This window comes from Hippocampus guttulatus, chromosome 9, assembly GCF_054856545.1.
Source record: "Hippocampus guttulatus isolate MCC_2025c chromosome 9, RoL_Hgut_1.0, whole genome shotgun sequence".
Lineage (NCBI taxonomy): Eukaryota > Metazoa > Chordata > Actinopteri > Syngnathiformes > Syngnathidae > Hippocampus > Hippocampus guttulatus.
Genome location: NC_141269.1, coordinates 1,017,412 through 1,038,569, shown reverse-complemented (window position 1 = coordinate 1,038,569; position 21,158 = coordinate 1,017,412). Strand labels below are relative to the sequence as shown.

The following is a 21,158-nucleotide window of genomic DNA, read 5'->3' as shown; positions in this document are numbered from 1 at the left end:
ACACTCCGTTTCATGATGCACCCCACACTAAAAGTGACAAAACAACAACAAAAAATGACACGGTTGTAAATTAAAAATTCCACGTTTCAATAACCGCTAATTGTGTCTGTCAACAATAATGACCTATTTTCTTTTTTTGTGGGGAGTTCTAAGCAAGGCAAGGTAATTGGCGGCCAGGAGATTTTTTTTTTTCCTCCTCCTTTTCGGCAAGCAGAGAGGGGAGTGGTGAGCAGTTACACACACAAGCAGGAGGAAGGGAGCAGGGAAGAAGATGAGAAAGAGCAACCGAGTTACTTATACTGATGCCTTTTTGCCACGTGCATTATCCTAAAAAAAAAAAAAAAAGGGGGGGGGGGATTTCATAAAAGGGCACTTTAGGGCTGTATTTTTAATACTGATATTATCTAATGTTGGCCCATGCCTAATATAGACATTACTATCAGTAATATGTGTGTGTGTGTGTTTTGCTTTTTTATTTTTATGTCACTATCAGGTAGTATCCCTTTTTTATTGCGAACAATTTCTATGAACATGTATTTCTTTTTAAAACAAAACTCTTGTCAATGCGATTGTCCGGGTGTACCGAATAAAGTGTCCAGTGAGGGGTGCACTTACGTTTGGCCCTCTCTGTCCGGCACTTCCTGGTTGTCCCGGAGGACCCTGCGTACATAGAATGGGATGTTTTTGGATCAAGTAAAAACAATGAGACGGGACAAAAGACAGTCTTTCATTTTTTTCTTTGTTTTTGTATCCACTCACCTTTTTGCCTTTCTCTCCAGTAGCTCCAAGTACTCCAGGAAAGCCATCAGAGCCCTTCGGCACGACACAGGATTAACCAAGTAATGTATCTGATTTATATAGTGTATGTATGTGGATTATGAATGAAATTACCTTTGGTCCGAGTCGTCCTGGATACCCTGGCAAACCGGGTACTCCTAGTTTTCCCTGAAAAACAGCAACAAGTTATCCACGCTCTTTCATTTTTATATATATATATTTTTTTATAGGACTGGGCGATATCGCCTTAAAATAAAATGGCAGATTTTCTTCAGATAAATCTGGAGACTCCTCCCGCTAACAGCCTAGGCTAAACTTGGCTTCTTCCCGGCACTTAAAACGTGTCTTTCAGTTGAAAGCTCCAAGTACAGCACTTTGTGTGCAGCGACGGCTGTTTGAAAGTGCTCGATAAACACATTTGAGTTGAGTTGAGTTGAAATGCCTCGCTTAAAAATACAGTGATCCCTCGCTACTTCGCGGTTCGTTAATCGCGGGTTCAGTGCTCGGCGGAATTTTTTCATTTAAGAGGCGAGGCTTTGCGTAAAAATCGGTGGTCAAACTGATTCATAGTGATAGTTTCTTACGATCGCACTCCATACCTTCTCTCCAGGGATCCCGGACGGTCCCGTTTCTCCCATAGGCCCCGTTTGCCCTTTGGGTCCCTCTGGTCCGTCTTCCCCGCGTCCTCCTGGAGCGCCGTCGTCACCGCCGTCACCTTTGCCGCCCATCTCACCCTTGGCTCCAGGGAAGCCGTCCTCGCCCTGCGGTCGCAAGCAAAGGAGGTTAGCGAGGAAGACGACGTTTGAGGGGAGAATGAAGGTGCTGCGGATGGAGCCCACCTTCTCGCCTTTGCTGCCCTTCAGTCCTCGGATGCCATCTGCGCCCTGGCCGACACACAAAAAAAAGGAAGAAGTTGAGTATTTGGATTTGAGGCTGCCGCACCGGGCTCATTTTGAGCTCTATTTGGCCGTTACCTTCTGAGACTAATTTTGTTTCCCATAGCAACCTAAAACGTGGCTGTCATGTCGATCACGAGCAGACCCGCAAAAACAAAAAAAACGCTTTGCCTGAGGAGAAGGTGGCCTGTTTAGGCTCATTTTGATTATTTTCTCAAAAGACAAAACTCGTTTGATTAAAAATTCAGTCGCCAAAGTCAGTTTCATTTAGTTAGAAGACATTTGGTAGCGTATCATAAGTAGACCCACATAAACACACATGAAGCCTGCCATTTTAGCTGGAAAAAGACATTTAGGCTCATTTCTTTCCAAGACTGACTTCCCCTAACTTGTTGGAGAACAATTTAGCCTCCGAAGCTGGATTCCTTGAGCAACCTCAAATAGACTTACAAAAATGCTCCAAGAAGCCATGCCTGAAAGCACACAGGAAGTCTGCCATGCTGTTGTCCCGCTAAAACTGTAATGATGCAATAAATAACTCCAGCTAATTCCAGTTTGAAGTGCCCATTTGCTGAAAAAAAAGTCCACCCCTGGTCGTGAAGTCAATTTGCCTCAGCAACCTCGAATTTGGAAGTCAAGTCGACCCACAAAAAGTGCCACAAAGCCGTGCCCCAAAAACACGCAGGAAGTCTGCCGTTGTGTTGTGCCGCAACAACTGCATCGATGCAATAACTCCAACCTTGACTCCTCGTTGTCCGGGATAGCCGACGGGCCCCTGCACTCCAACGGGACCCTGTCACCAAAAATGACACGTTTTAGCAAAACATTTGACTTGCCTCAATGATGGCAATTTAAACAAACGCACTCATCTCACCGGCAAACCTTTTTCACCAGGGGTCCCTTCCCGTCCGGGATGACCCTGTTGGCGAGAACACGCGCTAATATTTGCTAATGTGACAAGCTCAGTTTTTAGGTCGGGGTTGTCACAGCAAGAGAAAGGCTTCGACCGAGCGGGGCTCGAACAAATTTGTCCATACTACAAATAATGGCTCCGTCAGTCAGTCGGATGTTGCGCTACGGCGCTGTCTTTGCATGCCATGACTTGATGGAAAGCCGACTGCTTTTTGTTTGTTTTTAAACATGAGCTTACGGGAGGGCCGTCATTTCCAGGTAAACCCTGCATCCCTTTCTTCCCTTGCGGCCCCTGCCGGTCAAAAAAAAAAAAAAGTTGCGATTCCTCTGAAACACAAAAGTGCTAAGATGCTTCCAACTTTTCTTCGCTTTTACCTTCTCTCCAGGCAGCCCGACTAGTCCCTGAGGACCAGGAAAGCCCTGAGGGAGACACGGAGGAGTGTGTGTGTGTGTGTGTGTGTGTGTGTGTTTTTTTTTCTTTTAAACAATCTGACTTCTCAAAGTGGTTCTGCTCTTGTTTTTCGTGTGCTTGTACCTGGATTCCAGGGTTGCCTTGTTGACCTGGTGCGCCGATGTCTCCCGGGGAACCCTGAAACGCAAACACATATATACACAAACACAAATCATGAAGTCACGGCTCCAGATCAGGCTAAAAAAAAAAAAAATAAAAAAGGATTTCAAATACTCACAATGTTGCCCTTTGACCCTTGCGCACCATCGATTCCCCGAATGCCCTGCGAGAAGAAAAGAGAGACGGGTATTTGAAAGCGTGCGTGTGCATATGTGTGCGTGGTTTTTGAAAAGTTCACACTCACCGCCTGTCCTGCGGGTCCCGGACGACCTCGAGGGCCATTCATACCTCTTGGCCCCTGTAGCACACAGTTTTGCACTTGTCAAAATTCCAAAAGTAAAGATCTTTGTTGGGTATTGGTGTAAAAAAATAAATTTAAAAAATTGTGATTCAACTCCTGTGTTTAATTCAATAGTTATAAATATACATAACTACGACATCTGCCGAATGACAAAAGGAATAATGTAATATGATAGGATTTTTTCGGAGGGGGCGGGGGGGGGGGGGCACCGTCTTTGCTGTTCCACTTAATTCCCGTGGGTGTCGACAGCGCCACGGTTGCCGTGGTGATGTAAAGAGCAACACTTCAAACAAAATCTTTCTTCTCGTCTCGCAGCCAAATTAGCCTCAGCTTACGTTAGCTCCGGCGCAACCCCTTTTTGCGCTAAAAGGTGATCGCCTCGGCTTTTAGGCGCATCTGGCATTTGAAATGTTTTTGTGGCACATTTCAAACAAATTCGGTCATTTGGGCTTAATATGTTGGACGGGCCTGGCGGCACAATGCTCTCGTGGTGAGCCTCACGGTTCTAAGGTTTTGAGTACGAATGTGGGTTGATAGGACATAACTGAGAGTCCTTATTTCTCACAATTTCAATGCGCTAACGAGAATTCCAGAACCATTTTTTTTTGGTTTCAGGAAAGAACGGCTATCGTGCAAGTGGTGTGAAAGCCTTTCAGTTGCATTGGGAGCACTCACGGCGTCGCCCGGCTGTCCTCTCGGTCCGGGCGGGCCCTCAGAACCCTGCGCATGACGACAACAACAACAACAACTTCAAAAGCAACCGCCAGGAGACACGCAACCTTCGTCACATCGATTCGACGATTTGTACCTTTTCTCCCGGCTCTCCGGCAGGACCTAGGGCCCCTGGTTTTCCCCTTTCACCCTGAGGGAACCCAGAAAATGGCGGCAAAATCCATCGAGTGTTTCCCAACTGGTTTACGGTAAGACTTTAATGCGTCCGGGAGACCGTTCATGTGCTTTGGTGAGTGCTGCTGATTTGGCGAGCAACTCGCGAGGCCTCACGTGAGCAGCGTGACCTTCATGGATTTAACTGAGCATGCAGATGGCCACACAGCTTTTTCCACAGAGCTAATGCATGTCACGTGTATTGGATATATAAGTCGCTTTGAAAAGACCGAGAGAACTCTCTCGGAGGAACCCTGTAATTAGCCCAAGATGGCAATTTCCTGTTGATTCGTGAAACTGCTGTCAAGGGCTCGTATTTCAAATTTTGCTGTTCAACCTTCCAACCCTGAAATTTGCCCTAAATGGCTGCGTCAAACCAAAAAAAATGGCCGACTTGCCATTCAGCGTAAGCCCATGAGACTTTTTGAGTCATCCTGTTAAGCCACCCCCCCCCCCCCCTTCAAATGGGAGTTATCTGTCCAACTTACTTTATGTCCCTTATCTCCGGGCAGACCAGGCAGGCCGTCGAAGCCTCTGTCCCCCTGCGAGGACAAACAATTTTACGATGACATTTTGATCGCGCCGAGCGGTCGCCTCGGCTACTCGCCTTTACACCCGTCTCTCCGATGTCGCCCCGCCCGCCGTCTGCCCCTGCTCGTCCCTGACAAACACCCAAAGAAACGTTAGCCTCCGTGCGCCGCACAGGTATAAACCCAAAGGTAAAAAAAGTCGCACCCTTTTCCCGGGACGTCCATTCTGGCCTGGGATTCCGGGGGCTCCGGGTGAACCCTGAGGGTGGGGCCGCGGTGTTAGGACAAAAGGAGGGGGGTGTTACCATGACCCGCTTTTACTTACAAGTGGTCCCAGGTCTCCATTGCTTCCCTTCAGGCCGGATGGACCTGGTATGCCCTGGGAAACAACAAAAATACATTGTTGAAAACTGATGTGTGCGCGTGCGTGCGCGTGAGTAAAAACTCACAAGTGGACCAGGTCGTCCCCTGAGGCCAAGTGGACCAGGAGGACCTTTCATTGACAACTGCAAAAAGAAGTAAGACGCGATTTAAAGAGGCAACAGCCGTCCATCCGCTGCGATTTATTTGAGGTGAGTGTTCGTTGACCTTGGTCTGCTGCAAGATGGCCCGAGCTTGAGCCTCCTGCGCAGAAACGGTGGCCGACTTTTCGCCGCCGCCCGCCCGGAACTGCAAACGCAAACAGAGATCGAAGAAACAAAGTGGCCACTTTGTGACGATGCGACACACACAAACAGACTCAAAACCCCTCCTGGTGGCTATGCAGACGAGCATATAGCTTAGCCCACTTCTTGCATACTATAAATTGGTGACGTGCGTTCAAATTAGCACAGTGACAACAACCACGAAGAACAATGAGAAATGTGTTTTCTGTTTTTTTTTGTTTGTTTGTTGGTTTGTTTTCGCTCCACGTTACCGGTAAGACCATGATGTTTCCCGGCGGTCCCGGTATCCCGTCCACTCCGTTCAGGCCCGGCAGTCCCGGGGGTCCCTAAGAGACCCGCATCGATGAGAGCAGTTCAAGAGCACGCTTGACAACAAATAGAGGACAACCCTGACCAGTTCTCCGGGGTCTCCTCGAGGTCCCGCCAGTCCGGTGATTCCGGGAGGGCCCGCCGGTCCCTGCGCAAGCGCAGACAGGAGGAATTAACGTGGCTACTTTCCCACATTTGAATTTGTTATATCCTCGAAGGCACCAACCTGAGGTCCCATAGGCCCGTACGAGCCTACAAATTGCGTGCCCTGAAATCACAACAACACAAAAACAAATCTTCTAAATGTGGCTATTCAAACATGATTTTAGACTTTGTTTGGAATCCCCCCTTAGCCACTAAAAAGTCTCCTATTTTAAAGGGGTTGGCTATTTTGCAGGGCTGTTGCAATGGTATAGGTGGCAAACTCAAACATCATTTTACATGCTCTGCTGAAGCAAATCATTTGTGTCCACTTGACATGTTTAGCTAAAATGTCAATTAAAATGATTACTGGTCATCTCCTTTACAGTTTTTTTTTTTTTTAAAGAAATGTGAAATATGTTGCTTGCAAAAATGCTGTTCAAGCTCTGCTGACCTCAACCCCCTGGTCGACAAAGGGAGTCTTGCAAATCCACTTTCCGATTTTGATCCCATGCCATTCGCTGGGGGTTGATGTGACGATAATTTCGGTCGCCGGCAGCGGGTAATATTGTCCAAAATGTCGGCCCCTTGAGATTGCTGAATTAGTGGTCCATTCTTATCTCGCAATTTTAATCCGTGGTGGCACATACAGCGTTATTCTTGCCCCCCAAAAAATTGGCTCGAGTTTCCCTTTAATGAAGATGAGATTTTGCAATTTTTACCAGACATCTTCTAAAATAAACTGAACAATAATTCCTTGATGGATGCGCGTTTAAGAATTTTGTGAGACGATTATACGTCTACAGCCGTTATTTGAGGGAAAACATGACGACATTGTGGCCAATGACAAAAATGAGAACATGCAAACTGCACTTTGAAGCGTCACGAAAATATCTTTCATAGAGGTCGAGCAACATCGCAACATCAATAGACATGAAGTGTTTTGTTTTTATTTTCCTGTTTAGAAAAAGACTCATCTTCAAACGATACACGGCGAATCCCTGATTATTTGCGGCTCGGCATTTGCAAATTCGTTGATTCGCAGCTTTAAAGGGGGAACCTACGGCCCTATATTTGCCAAAAAAACTCACCCGTTTGCTGTTTTTTTTCCCCCCCTCCAGCATCTTTCTGCCAAGGAAACCATGCGAACAGAGGAAGGGAGCCTCATTCAGATAAAATTAGTCCTCTGCCACCGTTATGTGGCACCTGTAGGCAATTACTATTTGCAGCGAGGCTTTATCCCGATTCCCAGCGATTAATTGATTTATTCTATTCCAAATTTCTAAAAGAAGGAAGGTCCATCCACTGATGCTGAGCCTGTACGTCGCAATCGCACGCAGGCGACGACGTAACCGATCGCATCCGAGTAGCGTTGACTAAGGAGTGATCGATCGCATCTACTTTCTAATAGTCCTTCTCCAGTGAGGCCGGAGTAGGGAATGAGCGAATGGTTCTGAAAGCAGCGATTGACTCATTCGCAGCTCCTTGATTTTTGCTGGCCGTTTCCATGAACTGTCTTGGTCCCCGAATTGGCGAGGATGGAATGAGGGTCGTCTTTTAAAATGTGCTTTCTTACCGCTCCCAAAAGTGCCGGCTCTCCTTTCTCTCCTTTCTCCGGAATGAACTGGAAGACGAGAACAGGATCAAATTTTACTTGAACCATCGTAGCAGCCTGAAACCTTGCCACTGATGCCAAAAATTTGAGCCGGGCGATTGCCGACAGCAGGGATCCCACGCAGATGGTTTTTTTCAATCATTAGCATGACGCTGATATTTTGTCTCCCCCGTATTGTGTTACCTCACCCATAATTGACGCTTGGTATCGATACAGTAGAGTAAGCATAAACGATGCGAAATATCACATTAGCGATATTTTATCCCGCCCATATCATTTCGCATAGTGGTGGCGGCCCTCGAGCAAAAAAAGTTTGGACACCCCCTATCTCAAACAATTTAGCAGTATCTTTCTTTGTTTGGATCTGTGCCCCCCCCCCCCCCCCCTCATAGAGTACACAGGTCCTCCTAATGCTGCTGCAGCTTTTGGTTGATACCTGCGTGTCCAGACCATATCCTCCTTCCCTCTCGGCCGGCCTGTATCGCTCATCCACTTCCTCTTCTTCGTATTCGTACTCGTTCACCTGGTAGTCGTCCGTGGCGTTGTCGTAGTCCTCGTATTCGAAAATCTGTCAGGTGAATGAGATGTGACCGGCAAAAAAAAAAAAAAACAACAAACAAAAAAGGGCAAATGGGAACAGACGCCACTCTCACCTCATACTCGGTGAGGTTGGGTCCAGCCGTCACCGTGGAGACAGAAACGTCTTCAAAGACATCGCCGAAGTCGTACTCGTCCAATTCCTCCACCACGGGCTTCTTTGGCGTCGCGTCCACCTGAGGAGCACGCAGCGGATCAACTTCAAAGTCCATCGTGGCCTGCGTCATGAACGTGTTAGCCTTTCCGACACCAACTTTTCTTCTTGTTTTTGCCGCTGCTTTTCCGTTTTTTTTTGGGGGGGGGGTAGATGTAATGTTTTGGGGGGGATGTGTTTGAAGTGCTGATTCAATGTTTTTAAAAGCAACATGACAAGTGGAGACCATCTTTGTGGATTTGCAGCGCGAGATTTAAATGATGTCAGAACTGTACATAATAATAATCATAAGAATACATTTCATTTATAAGCGTATACACCGATGGCAATTTTAGCCACAAAAATAAAAACCAATAATTATTCAAAGTCTTTTTTTCCACAAATAACAGAGAGTATCTGCTCCCCCCAAAAATAACAAAAATCTGCCAGGATCTCACTTGTTATTTGGAACCTCCTTCACTGTTTTCCTTTCAATGTGGACTGGTCTCTTTCGTCGGTGAGATCTGGAGTGACCGCAATAAATCCTCAAAAGAAAAAAAAAAAAAAAAAGGAAAAAAAAAGAGGCATCCCGTGGTGCTTTTGAATCCAGAGCCAGATCGTAAATCATACAGCGGTAGGCGGTGCAAGGAAAAAAAATATTTATTTTTTTTTTAAAAAGCTTTTGTCGTTTTTGGAACGAACAAAAATCCAATATATACAAGTTGAGAAATAAATGTCGGCTGTTTTCATACCACCAGGGAATCTAAACGTGAATGGCGACTTTTCTGATAGACTAATCATTGTAAACAGATCATCACATATATCTTGGATGTAGTTCTCCACTCAACTGTATTTCTAGAGCACTAACACCGCTCTATACAAAGCGCTGTACGTGGAGCAAAAATAATTCAGGCAACGACAAACAGTAAAGCACGAAATGAATATCAAAGACAGCTTTAAAGCTCAACAACAGTTGGAGAGTCTTGGCTTAAAGTCAGGAGCCGGGGGGCCCAAGTCCGCGCGGGGCGTACGAGGGCCACAGGCACCAAATACCATCACTTCAGTGCCATCCGGGTCTTGATTTTCTCGAGACAATTTAAAAAGTGGCCCCAACGAGAAAGGGTCTTTTTTGCCCATCGGGACATCAATCTGACAGTCATCCGCATAGCAGTGGAAGGAAATGTCATGAGCCCGAAGGGGGCAGTTAAAATTATTGTTTTGTTTCTTTCCTTTTCACAGTATTCGATGAAGTATTATTAAATCGGACACCTTCTTCTTCTTCATTATTTTCTGGGGTCTGTATGGCTATTATACTGCCTCCCAGTGGCCAAGGCAGGCACAGCAGAAGGAGCAGCACGATAAAATGAATCGTACCATTGAATCGTGGTGAACAAACAATTTGTTTAATTTTGACCTGGCCGTGTGTTTTGGAGGCCGCATCACGCCACGCGATCAAATGCAGACATGTCTACCTTTATATTTTTATATTTGCTTTTGCAAATCCCGGTGCCTTTAATCGCTGTTAAAAAAAAGGTTCATACTTTTTGTTTTCAGGTTTTTGAGGGCAAGGGATGTGCCAAGCCTGTAGGGAAACATATGAAGATGTGTGGCTTTGAAAGTTAGTGTAATTGCCGGTCCAAGTATTTTTTTTGGCCCTCGGAGCAAGTATCTTGTGGTCCATAAATACTTGCCATATTTGTGAAGCCAGAAAACCCAACGGGCTGCTTTGGATTTACTGCATTCAGCACCTGTCACATTGCGGGCTGCCTGAAGTGATCGAGGGAGTGTGGGGTCGGCGGGGGAGGGGTCGGGGGGGGGGGGCTCACCTCATCTGCGGCGTTATCCATGATGATGCTATCGTAAGGTAATGCGGCGTCACAGTCGGGGATGAAGTCCCTGCAGTACGCCTCGGCCGCCGCGGGGTCGTCGACCAGCAGCAGCTGCTGAATGTCGCCCTGTCCAAGAAGTTAATTATTCGGTATTGAAATCCAATTTTTTTTGTTCATTCTTTACCCGGCGGGGAAAGATTTTTATTGAAATCAAACACTGTAAGTACGTCTCTCTTTCTCACTCTGAGAACATTTGCCTACTAACAGTCCAACACAAAATGAGAATACTCGCCAACGAGCTGCTGGAGGCCACAACGCGCGCTCACACAGAAACGCAAAAAATTGTTTTGACTTTTGGCTTGTCCCAACATCTTGTAAAACCAGTTTATTTCTTTACACTCCCTTTTCATTATGCTTTATGATAATTTTATGCAATAAAGTACTCCTTTTCTTCTTTCGGCCGAAAATTGTTTTTTTTTTTTTTTTGTTAGGCAAGCTGGAATGTCTTTAAAATCATTAAAACATATTTAATCAGCAATATTTTGCAAAATATTTTTAGATTTAAAAAACATATTTAATCAGCAATATTTTGCAAAATATTTTTAGATTAAAAAAAAAAAAACTCAAATGATGAACTGTTGTACCTACCTAAAATGAACGGGGAATAAATTGAATGAAAACTTAGGATTTCAACTCCCCCCCCCCCCGACCCCCACTTCTTAGGTTACCTTTTTAAAGGTCTAAATTCTTGACTAGACTGCAGGCCAATGCAAAAACGCTCACTTTAGGAAATCGAGCGAGCCCAACCTCAAAGACGTCTTGGTCCAGCAGTCGCGTTCCGAACACGGTGACGCCATCGGTGCTGACGTGCGCTCGGGGTCCCCGCAGCAGCTTCAGAGTCTCCAGCTTGACACAGTCTAAATAAAGAGTGACCTGCTGGTCCTTCACACTGTAGGCCACTCGATGCCACCTAGTGGAAGCGTCAAAGAGATGTTCACAGAAATGGACAGATAAAATTACTGCAGGGAAAAGATTTTGGAAGATTAATTTTCCAAAAATGCTTGAAAAGACCATCATAAGAGGTATGGGGGGGGGGGGAAGCTTTTAACCAAGAATTCAAAGCGTTCATGCTTCTGTTTGCATCTTATTCCATTGGCATGCAGCATAACAGCTACATGCTGTTTCACCATGTTTGCTTTGAATTCTGGGCTCCGCTAATTGACCCGAGTCTGCAGAACTCGGGACCCAACTGGGTTTATATTCCATGACCATTTCTTTGACGTATTCAGGACCATTCAGCGATATATACAGTATAGACCAGAAGCAGAACTTTCACGTCTCTTCTACAGTTGTCTCTAATTCTTTCGCTTGCAATACTTTTCAACGTTGTACTGTTAATTACGTGAAGCACATTAGTTACCTTTTGTATGAAACGGCCTATCAACTGTAAATTGGGTGTTTCCAAAAACACATACGTGAGGGCCGTTGAGGAGTCCTTGATGAAAACTGGGAATTGTGTGTCAGGTGATTTGCACTCTGGTGCGTTACCCACTTGCCATCCGCCAGGTTGATCCTCCTAAAAGTTGGGTAGAGTTCCGGAGTGGGTTGACCCTTGTGGTCCTCGTACAAAAAGACCGGAGAACGTCCGATCTCCAGACCCAGCTGTTGCGTACCCTGTGGGACCATTGGGGAAAAAAAAAAGTGGGAGAGTGCAAGACCTGACCGACTCCTGACAAGCATATTGTGCAGCCAGAGAGTATTTCGAGCGGTTTACTTTTTCCTCAGTTTCTTGTTGAGGGAGTAAATGTATTGCTTTGCTCCAAATTCTTCCCACAGAACCCCCCTCCCATAAGGACATGTTGTGACACAAACCTGAGGGTCGTAGAGGGACAGCAGAAAGACCTGCGAGCCCTTCACTGCTCGAACTGTGGTCATCAGTGAGAAGTCTTCGGGGAACGGAGAATCTGAGCGCAAGAGCGCATGAAAACTTAGCTGGTGTTGGCCACGTCGTTCTGCCGAAGACCTCACCGGTCGGGCTTTCTTTTACCAGGAAAAAGCTGCTTGGTGGGGGCGCTCAGTTGGACCTTCTTGTTGATCTTGAAGGCGAGGTCAGGATCCTCTCGGCCCGTCCTGCCGGTGCACAGCCCGGCCTCCAGGGACACGCCCTCCATGTCCTCGGAAAGCTCCAGAACCTTCAGGATGTCGACTGGACTGCCTGCCAAAGACAAGAAAACAAAAAGACAACTCCAACATCGGCTTCGTGAAACACTCGAAATTGTCTTTAAAGTTGAGAAAAATATGTACAGTACGCAGGTGAGAAATGTAAAGTGTCTTTGATGTTCAGTTTGTTGTGGACTCTCAATTGTCTTTACACTTTCCTTGAAGACTAAAATGTTTGCATAAAAAAAAAAAGAAAAACAAAAGAAACAAATGTTTGGTTTGTTGGAGACTAAATTGCCTATGATGTTGGATTAAAAAAAAAATCAACAACACACATTTGTTGACCAAACCACTCTAAAGTGTCTGTGATGTTTACAAAACCACTGGTTTGGGGTTCTTTGATTGCTTTTTCATTTTCAATGTTTACAAAAAAAGACATGGATTACGCTTCCTTGAATTCTCTCATGTTGAGAGCAACAGTCCATTAACTACTCCCGATCGTCTTTCCCGTTTGGAAAAACGTACTTTAGGTGCATTGTTGCTGATCTGTGAAGTGAGATTTGTTGGATGAAAAATCAAAATCGGCGACATCCACCCACATGTAGAAAGTCACGAAAAGGAGCTCGGAGAGAGAAGCTAAGAAGTGGCTGACATGTCTCGACCGGTGCGAATCATCTTCACGTGGATTTGTGAGCATGACGTAAAGCTTTCGCGCGCGCGACACACACACACACACACACACACACACACACACACACACACACACACACACACACGTCTCGTTGAAGTCTGCCAGATGTATTGCGTATGCGTGTGTAATTTTTACCTTTATGTGGTGACCACAAAATGATTTGCTTTTATTGTTGCTTTTACTGTCTGAGAAACTTGCCTTAAAATGTCTGTTGTCCGGTCGCTGAGCTAAAACGAGATGACGACAAAGTAGCTCTGCCTCAAAAATAAAAATGTTGAAAGGTTTCGCTTTTATCCGAAAAAGAAAAAAACAACAACAACAAAAATGGCCACGCTCGGTGGTTTGTCAAGAAACTAAGGGGTTGAATGACTTCCGATTTTTTTTTTGTACTCAAACTATAATGTGAAGATTAAGATGCCTTGTTGGCTGGAATTTCGTCACACCTCAGAGCGTGATAGTCACACAACAGTAGCAGAAGGGAGTCGAAAAATCCCCAAACATGTCATAAGAGGTCAGTCGACTTCAAGCTTTAAAAGAAAACAAGGCAAAACAACACACACACAAATAAACGGACAAGCAAAAAAAAAAAATCACCCGGCTATTTCGGCTAAAAACAACAAAAAACAAAAATAGCCTTTTCTTGTGTGAGGGGAAAACCAACAGAAGCAGAAAAATAAAGCAGCTTTACAACGCAACTCAGACGCAAAACACAGCACAGCGCATCACTTTAACATTGACCTGATCCATCTAGCTTGCTGACTAGCTAGCTATCGAAATAAGAGTGTTGCTTCCCTTGTTGCTTTTGTGCAGACAGCGAGCCTCAGCATTTTTTGATGGCGTCAACATATGCGTGACGACGAGCTTGTGTGAAGTTAGCCTCTGCTTCTTTTTTTTTGGTCATTCAGTCAAGTGGGACGACAAACGTTGGCGTGAGCGGGACAAGACGAGACACGGACAGTTTGCTCTCCAAACAAACGCGCGCACGTGGCAGGCGCAGAGTATGTACAGTATGTACAGTACACAATTCCAAAATTTATTTCCACATGCCGCCCCCCCCCCCGTTCTCCAGAGTAAACATAGAATGAAAGTTTATCCCCATTTTATGACGAGGGACTGAAAAAATGTTTCGTCTGCATATTTGTAACTGGCGTTGCCACTGTTTTAGAGGTGTGTGTGCACCTGCGTGCAAATTTTATTCAACAAAGCAAAGGAGCTAAACTTAACACAATGGAGTATCGGATGACAACACTCACACGCACGGAATGGCGTTGCAGCTGCATGGCCTGAGGAGCATTTGAACGAAGCATAAAGTTACCGATCCGTTAATCATTCCTCATCCTCTGGAGTATCGGACTTCCTTTGACTTCCGACACGTGTCCCAATACTTTTATCCACCGTCAATCTTATTGAACAGTCAACAACTTATCGGAGTGTGTGTGGGGGCGGGGGGGCAGATGGGATGTTTGCGGTAAAGTGCGTGTTGGTGATTAGTGTGTCATCATGTGAGCTCAGGCAAAGAATGTAACGTGTTTGTGGGGCAGCCATGGTTGGAGACACGAAACTGGCTTCTGATGTGAACGACAGGTCCAATTCGATTGGCGAGTCTGAAGCGTGCAGACCAGCAAGAAATTAAAACAAATAAAAAGCAACATTTTAACTTTTTGCAGTGAAATATTTGATATGATGCAGCTTTAAGATGGAAAACAAAAATGATGTCGGATTAAAAATGAAGTGGGGGGAAAAAAACAATTTTATTGTAATCACAATCAAATTAACTTATTTTTAAGAAATGTTCTTTATCTGAAAAAAAAAGAATAATTTTGGATTTTTCCCCCCCACAAAACCTTTTTTAATCAGTTTTATTCTGGAAAAATAACAAAAAATACATTTCAACTTTGAGTATGATTTTTAAAATATTTAATCCCAAAAAATGGTGACGTCAAACAACAACAACAATGACTTTCCTTGTTGCTTGGGAAGGAGAAAAGAACACTTAAAATGACTTTTCTTGGCTGTTGGGTTAAAACACAGGTGTCAAAGTCAAGGCCCGCGAGCCAGATCCAGCCCCTCCACATCGATGTATCTGGCCCGCAAAAGTAAATCATATACGTCGATATGGTGTTCTTTGCTTCCTTGCTACCAAAATTGCAAATTGTCTTCCCATTTAAAAACCTTGAGCTAATGCAAGCGTTTTAAAAATTCAAATTCATTAGATTAGATACAATTAGATACATTACATTAAAAAAAAATTCGAGGTTTTATTAAACACATTTTCTCATTGCTTTGGAAGAAAACGAGTAAAAATAGCAAAGTGTATTGTTTTCATGCAGGGAAAAAAAACATCCAAAACCAAGAGGAAAAGGGAAGCATGTCTCCAAGTCAAATGATAGAATGGAGGGAGCATGTGTTTAATTTCCTCCTTGACCAAAAACAATGGAAAAATCTCTCCTGCTGCCTTACACAACACACACACATGCACGATAAAGTGGATGGATCATTAGCACGAGCATCCCAGTAGATCGCAGGTCTCGCTGGGGTGTCAAAGGCATTTCAAAGTCATCATGTTGCGAGTCAGCGGGGCTCCGACATTCTTCCTATTTTTTTTTTTTTTTTTACGGGTCTCATCGTGAACAAAGAGCGAGGAGCGCATTCCTCCACCATCACACTGTCCAGCACGTTCCAAAATGTTCCTGATAGCTCCACTTACGACTGACGCGATTGTTGAGACACAAACAGTTGCTTGGCCCGATTTTATTTATTCTTTTTTTGGTCTCGTGGGCAACGATTTCACTTGCGCCCACTATATGGCGGTGTCCACGTTAGAATTTTTTTGAGAGCAAACATTTTGCTGTGCTCGCATTGGTCAACTATAAAACCCGACATGAGAAAATTAATTGATTCGGGCTCGTGGTTAGATTGATGTTTTTGACAAAATGAACATTAATTGATATATTCTTATACAATATGACTTGTATAAAATGACTAGAATATGAATATATAAAGAAAAAAATATATAGATTATTCCTGTGGAAGTTGATGTGAGAAAAACCTGTTCAAACCCTTGTTTAGTATTAGGAGAAATAAGCAAACCCCAGAAAGGGAAACAATATTTTGATTGTCATTTGCATTTTTTTTTTTACTAAAATCAGACTTTTTGGGTGTTTCGAATGATCAAAAAAAAAAACATTTACGGAGGTGTTTGGGGAATAGTGGAAATACTTAGTGGAGGTCACGCTAGCGGCTACAAGCGAGCACGCTAAGCCCCCAGGCCAGACTTGACTGTTCGCATTATTGACAACACACAAAGTCGTGTATGCAAGTATGTTCATCTTTCCAGGAATGACTGACGGGTGGAATTCTAGTCATCCAGGTGTAAAGCTTGCGATCAAGTTCCCACCCGGCCAAAGTTTGAGCCCCGTGAATTTTGCCTAGCAACAACCGGAAAATTAGATATGAGCTTGAAGTCAAGTCAAGTCAAGTCAACAGTATTTATAGAGCACTTTCAAACAGCCATCGCTGCATACAAAGTGCTGTACATGGAGCAATTTAACATGCACAATAAACAGTAAGACAAATCGGTAATAAAGGCGGTAGAAAGCACCAAACAGTAAAACCAAGAACAAATCTAAGTCATGCTGAGTCGAATGCCAAAGAATACAAGTGAGTTTTGAGGAGGGTTTTGAAGATGGGCAGCGAGGAGGCTTGCCGAATGTTTAGTGGGAGGTCATTCCAGAGAGAGGGACCAGCAACAGAAAAGGCTCGATCCCCTCTGAGCCTCAGTTTAGTTCTTGGTACTTCTAATAAAGTCTGGTCCACAGACCTGAGGCGCCGGGCAGGTGTGTAGGGGCGGATGAGCTCAGAGAGGTAAGGTGGCGCGAGATTATTCAGAGATTTGAAAACAAATAAGAGGATCTTGAAAATAACTCTAAAATGAATGGGGAGCCAGTGAAGGGATGCCAGAGTAGGAGTTATGTGCTCCCTCTTACGAGTACCAGTCAAGAGGCGAGCGGCGGCATTCTGGACCAGCTGAAGGCGCTTAATGGAGGACTGGCTGACTCCAAAGTAAAGGGCATTGCAGTAATCGAGCCGGGATGTGACAAAGGCATGAATTACCATCTCAAAGTGTTCATGTGAGAGGAGAGGTTTTATTTTGGCCAGCTGTCTAAGGTGAAAGAAGCTGGATTTAACAACGGCACCAATTTGCCGATCGAGTTTGAAATCACTGTCCAGTTTAAGGCCCAAGTTTGAGACTGTTGACTTAAGATAAGGAGACAGGGGGCACAAGTCTACAGGATGGAATGTACAAGGGCCACTGGGACCAAACAATATCACCTCTGTCTTCTTTTCATTGAATCTCAAGAAATTTTGTGCCATCCAGGTTTTGATTTCTTCCAGACAGGATAGGAGTGGCCTTAATGAGAAGGCGTCTTTCTTGCTCAGTGGGACATAGATCTGGCAGTCATCTGCATAGCAGTGGAAGGGAATACCATGTTTCCTTAAGATGGAACCCAATGGGAGCAGATACAGCGAGAACAGCAGAGGCCCCAGAATTGAGCCCTGTGGAACACCACATGACAGGGGAGCAGTGCGTGACTCAGAGCAGCCAAGGCTGACACAGAAGGTTCTGTCAGCTAAATAGGACCTAAACCACTCAAGAGCACTGCCGCCAATGCCCACCAAGTGCTGCAAACGAGACAGCAGAATACTGTGATCCACTGTATCAAATGCTGCAGTTAAGTCCAATAAAACTAGACACACGTGGTCTCCAGAGTCATTTGCCAGGAGGATGTCATTAGAAACGCGTAACAGGGCTGACTCCGTGCTATGCATCGTCTTGAAACCTGACTGGAAGACCTCCAAGATGTTATGTTCATCCAAGAAAATTTTCAACTGCATGTGCACGACTTTTTCCAGAATTTTGGAAATGAAAGGCAGCTTGGAAATGGGCCTGAAACTTGACAGCACATCTGGATCAAGGCCAGCTTTCTTGATCAAGGGTTGGACCACAGCATGTTTAAACTGTTGGGGAACTACACCAGAAGAGAGGCTGCTGTTGATGATATCCAAGACTGATGCGCCAACACTCGGGAGAACCTCCTGAAAGAAGTGCGGGGGAAGAGAGTCGCAAGGGGAGCCAGATGGCTTTGTCTGGCGAACTACATCCTCCCTATGGCCCATTTTGTCCCAGCGGCAACTCAATCCGTTTTTCACTGACCCATGTGGTGGTTGTGATTTCAGTTTGACAAAAACTCTGCCTCAGCACATCTTTTCATTGGCCCTCGGGGCAGTTAGGGTTGAGGCCTATGAACTCTGCCTGGCAACGAACCTGCCAACTTGTCATTCATTCATTTCGTCGAACAACACGGCGAGAGAATGCTTTTAAGTTTGTAATGCAACCAAAAGAATCCATCAATTTATGTGATCCGGTTTTCGTTACCGATTTGTTGCTTTATTGTTGTGTAGCGCTCCATGTGCGGCACTTTGTGTGCAGCGATGGCTGTTTGAAAGTGCTCTAGAAATACAGTTGAGTTGAGTTGAGTGATCCGCTTATCTTCACAAAGGTCGCGGGCGTGCCGGAGCCCAGCCCGGCCGTCTTTGGGCAGTACACGGGTAAAACGCTCAGCTGGTTTCCAGCCCACAATCGAGTGCTATAACAACTAAAAACGATCACCGACAAGTTAGGTCCACTATAACCAGGGGAAGTAAACGTCTCTCTAAGGATGAAGGTAGAATATTTGTGTTGAATCTGGAGTATAGCTAATGTGGTGACCTTTGATTTGACCGGCTCATATTTGTGTTTTACAGTGAGGGAATGAACTAAGTGAAGTTAAAGCGGACGAGTTTAGGGAGTACAAAAAAAACACAAAAAACACGCAGCACTTGACTGGTAAGCTAAAAGAAAGGCAACAGTGGCTTGAAAAGTAAATCTAGTACAAATTTGTAAATTGGGAATTTCTCCACTGTGAAACAAATAAAAGTTGTCTTATCTTAACACGAGCAGGCATTTAAAAAAATGAGCGGCATTCACACAGTTCGGCGGAGTATGAAGCAGCAGCGCAGGGTTGAAAAATGCAGCGAGGCGCAAAGTAAGAGCAGGTATGGAAGAGCAAGTCCAAACACATCGATGACATGTGTCGAGTCAATGTGCAGCGAGTGTACAGCTCCCCGCAATAATAAGAGCCACCATTTGGATAATAAGAAGAAGAAATTTGAGAAATGAAAAATCACCCGTCATGTCTTTGATCTGTAACTTAACATTGGCCGCTCTGCCTTGGGGGCACTGAACGCACCAAATGGCTTCTATTTGATTCTTAAATGGATTATCGAAAACAAATTTCTCCACATATACTCAAATTTGGCAATTGGAACTGAAGCTAGCATCCATTGGCGCGCGGCACTTTGTTTCGCCGCTCGAAGGGGCAGTTATGAGTCCGGTCCGGCGAATTATTGCAGCAAGTGGTCATTCCCTTCATCGGAAGTTTGAGCCGATGCGAACCGGATCGAGCAACGAGTGGCAAATTGATTTTCTTGTTCTAAGAGGCTGCTGCGATTCAAACGACGCGTTATCCTGGCAACAGACGGCCAACCTTTCCCATCGGGAGATTGTGATCGCTCCATGAACTTAGTCCGCCCGCAAATTTTTGTCATCGGCTTCTGGGGCGGTCCATCCCGATGAACTCTGCCTAGCAACAAGTGCAATTTCTTTCATCGGGTTCAATTGTGAAATCCTCCAACGATTTACCCCCACATCAGCCGATAGTCAGAGAAAAATGTTTGAAATGGCATCATTTTTGTTTCAATCGTTGAGCTCTGCGAACCCTGCCTATCAACAAGCGGCTCCTTTTTTTTTCCCTCTTTGAATGTGACGAAAACAAGACAATGACATTTGGCCGTGTACTTAGAGCACGATAATGAGCATGTTTGCGCACAAGATGGCGGTTTGGGATATTTTAACAAGGTGTCGCTCAGGGCCGATTGGGGGGGGGGGGTGAGGACAGGCAGCCCGCAGAGGACACAGAAAGTCAGCCTGGCTTGAAAACCATCTATCTATCTATATTTGTTTTTTGGGGGGTATACAACCTTTTGTCTCAAGAATATCCATTCTTTTTTTTTTAAAAAAACATTTTTTTCCAGAAATATAGTTTTGTTAATGTCGATTTTTTTTCCTGCAATACTATATTTTATATTATATTATATTTTTGCAGAAATATAGTGCTTGCGTTATGCTGTGTTGCTGCCCTTTACAATATTGATGCTGGTTTTGTTAGTCCATCGATGGCGTTTGCCGCGTTGCGTGAGCATTAAGCTTGTGCACTTTTAACGCAAAAGTTAATGCATTTCGCTTGTTTGACAGCATGATTAGTTTGATGGTAACCTTCGACCGGGAGTAGCAATCAACATCCTGAATGCAAACACTTGACTCCTTTCCGAAGACGTGCTCAAAATTGCCAAACTGCGACGTTCGCTGCCACCATCTGGCGCACGCAACCAAAATGTTTGCACACAACTGCGGACTAATAATTGGACGGGCGAAGTCCCATAACTCAAAAATTCAAAGGTGGGGGTCACTTGTAAGTTGAGGTACCACTGACGTGACTTTTTTTTTCTTGGCCAATGAGCAATTTTTCTTTTTAATAGAATAAAAAAAGGTTTGTTCTGACGAATAAGCCTTCCTCCTACCTGCTATTGAGCTGTGAAGCCCGACGGTGAAGAAGAGGAGCAGCGTCCATCCATCCTTCCTCCGCATCCTGCCTCGTCCGACGTCTTCTCGGCCTCCTTTCCTTCCCTCCCGCCGCTGCTCCTCCTAATCAATCAAGAAGGAAGCCTTCAATCAATTCAAGTGATCAATTTCCAAGCGAGCAGAGACGCCACGCGCGTTGTTTTTTGGTTTTTTTTTGGTTCGGGTTTTTTTTTTTCTGGATGGCGGAAAATGACAACGGCAGGGAGGGAAGAAAAATTCCCCTCTAATTATTGCACGTTCACTCTTCCCTCCCACCCTGTACTCCTTTTCCCTCACTTTCTCTCCCCTCCTTCCACCTCCTCCTTTCCTCTCTCCCTCCTTCCTCTTGATGAAACTCCATCCACCTCATTTCTCTTTTAATTAGCATTATTAAGTGACTACTCGAGTAAGTGCGGGAAATTACAC

The 21,158-nt window shown here is 44.9% G+C and overlaps 1 protein-coding gene across 3 annotated transcripts in view; it reads right to left on the bottom strand.

Annotated features, from left to right (window-relative positions):
- Positions 1-21,158, bottom strand: part of LOC147199704 (uncharacterized) — a 35,410-nt gene that overhangs the window by 13,184 nt on the left and 1,068 nt on the right. The window contains exons 2-33 of one of the 3 annotated variants that reach the window (XM_086119176.1): positions 20,693-20,816; positions 12,209-12,376; positions 12,034-12,125; positions 11,714-11,835; positions 10,969-11,131; positions 10,159-10,287; positions 8,256-8,375; positions 8,039-8,170; positions 7,564-7,611; positions 6,073-6,114; positions 5,932-5,994; positions 5,789-5,863; positions 5,461-5,541; positions 5,322-5,378; positions 5,198-5,251; positions 5,078-5,131; positions 4,950-5,003; positions 4,831-4,884; positions 4,266-4,319; positions 4,133-4,177; positions 3,401-3,454; positions 3,275-3,319; positions 3,121-3,174; positions 2,961-3,005; positions 2,824-2,877; positions 2,548-2,592; positions 2,413-2,466; positions 1,617-1,661; positions 1,377-1,538; positions 892-945; positions 760-813; positions 616-660 (exon numbers count right to left, since the gene is read on the bottom strand). In XM_086119176.1, the coding sequence (XP_085975302.1) occupies positions 616-660; positions 760-813; positions 892-945; positions 1,377-1,538; positions 1,617-1,661; positions 2,413-2,466; positions 2,548-2,592; positions 2,824-2,877; positions 2,961-3,005; positions 3,121-3,174; positions 3,275-3,319; positions 3,401-3,454; positions 4,133-4,177; positions 4,266-4,319; positions 4,831-4,884; positions 4,950-5,003; positions 5,078-5,131; positions 5,198-5,251; positions 5,322-5,378; positions 5,461-5,541; positions 5,789-5,863; positions 5,932-5,994; positions 6,073-6,114; positions 7,564-7,611; positions 8,039-8,170; positions 8,256-8,375; positions 10,159-10,287; positions 10,969-11,131; positions 11,714-11,835; positions 12,034-12,125; positions 12,209-12,376; positions 20,693-20,816 (2,442 nt within the window). Of the gene's footprint in view, positions 1-615; positions 661-759; positions 814-891; positions 946-1,376; positions 1,539-1,616; positions 1,662-2,412; positions 2,467-2,547; positions 2,593-2,823; positions 2,878-2,960; positions 3,006-3,120; positions 3,175-3,274; positions 3,320-3,400; positions 3,455-4,132; positions 4,178-4,265; positions 4,320-4,830; positions 4,885-4,949; positions 5,004-5,077; positions 5,132-5,197; positions 5,252-5,321; positions 5,379-5,460; positions 5,542-5,788; positions 5,864-5,931; positions 5,995-6,072; positions 6,115-7,563; positions 7,612-8,038; positions 8,171-8,255; positions 8,376-10,158; positions 10,288-10,968; positions 11,132-11,713; positions 11,836-12,033; positions 12,126-12,189; positions 12,377-14,265; positions 14,383-20,692; positions 20,817-21,158 lie in introns of those variants that run through there. The other 2 variants (XM_086119177.1, XM_086119178.1) reach the window with 2 other exon arrangements.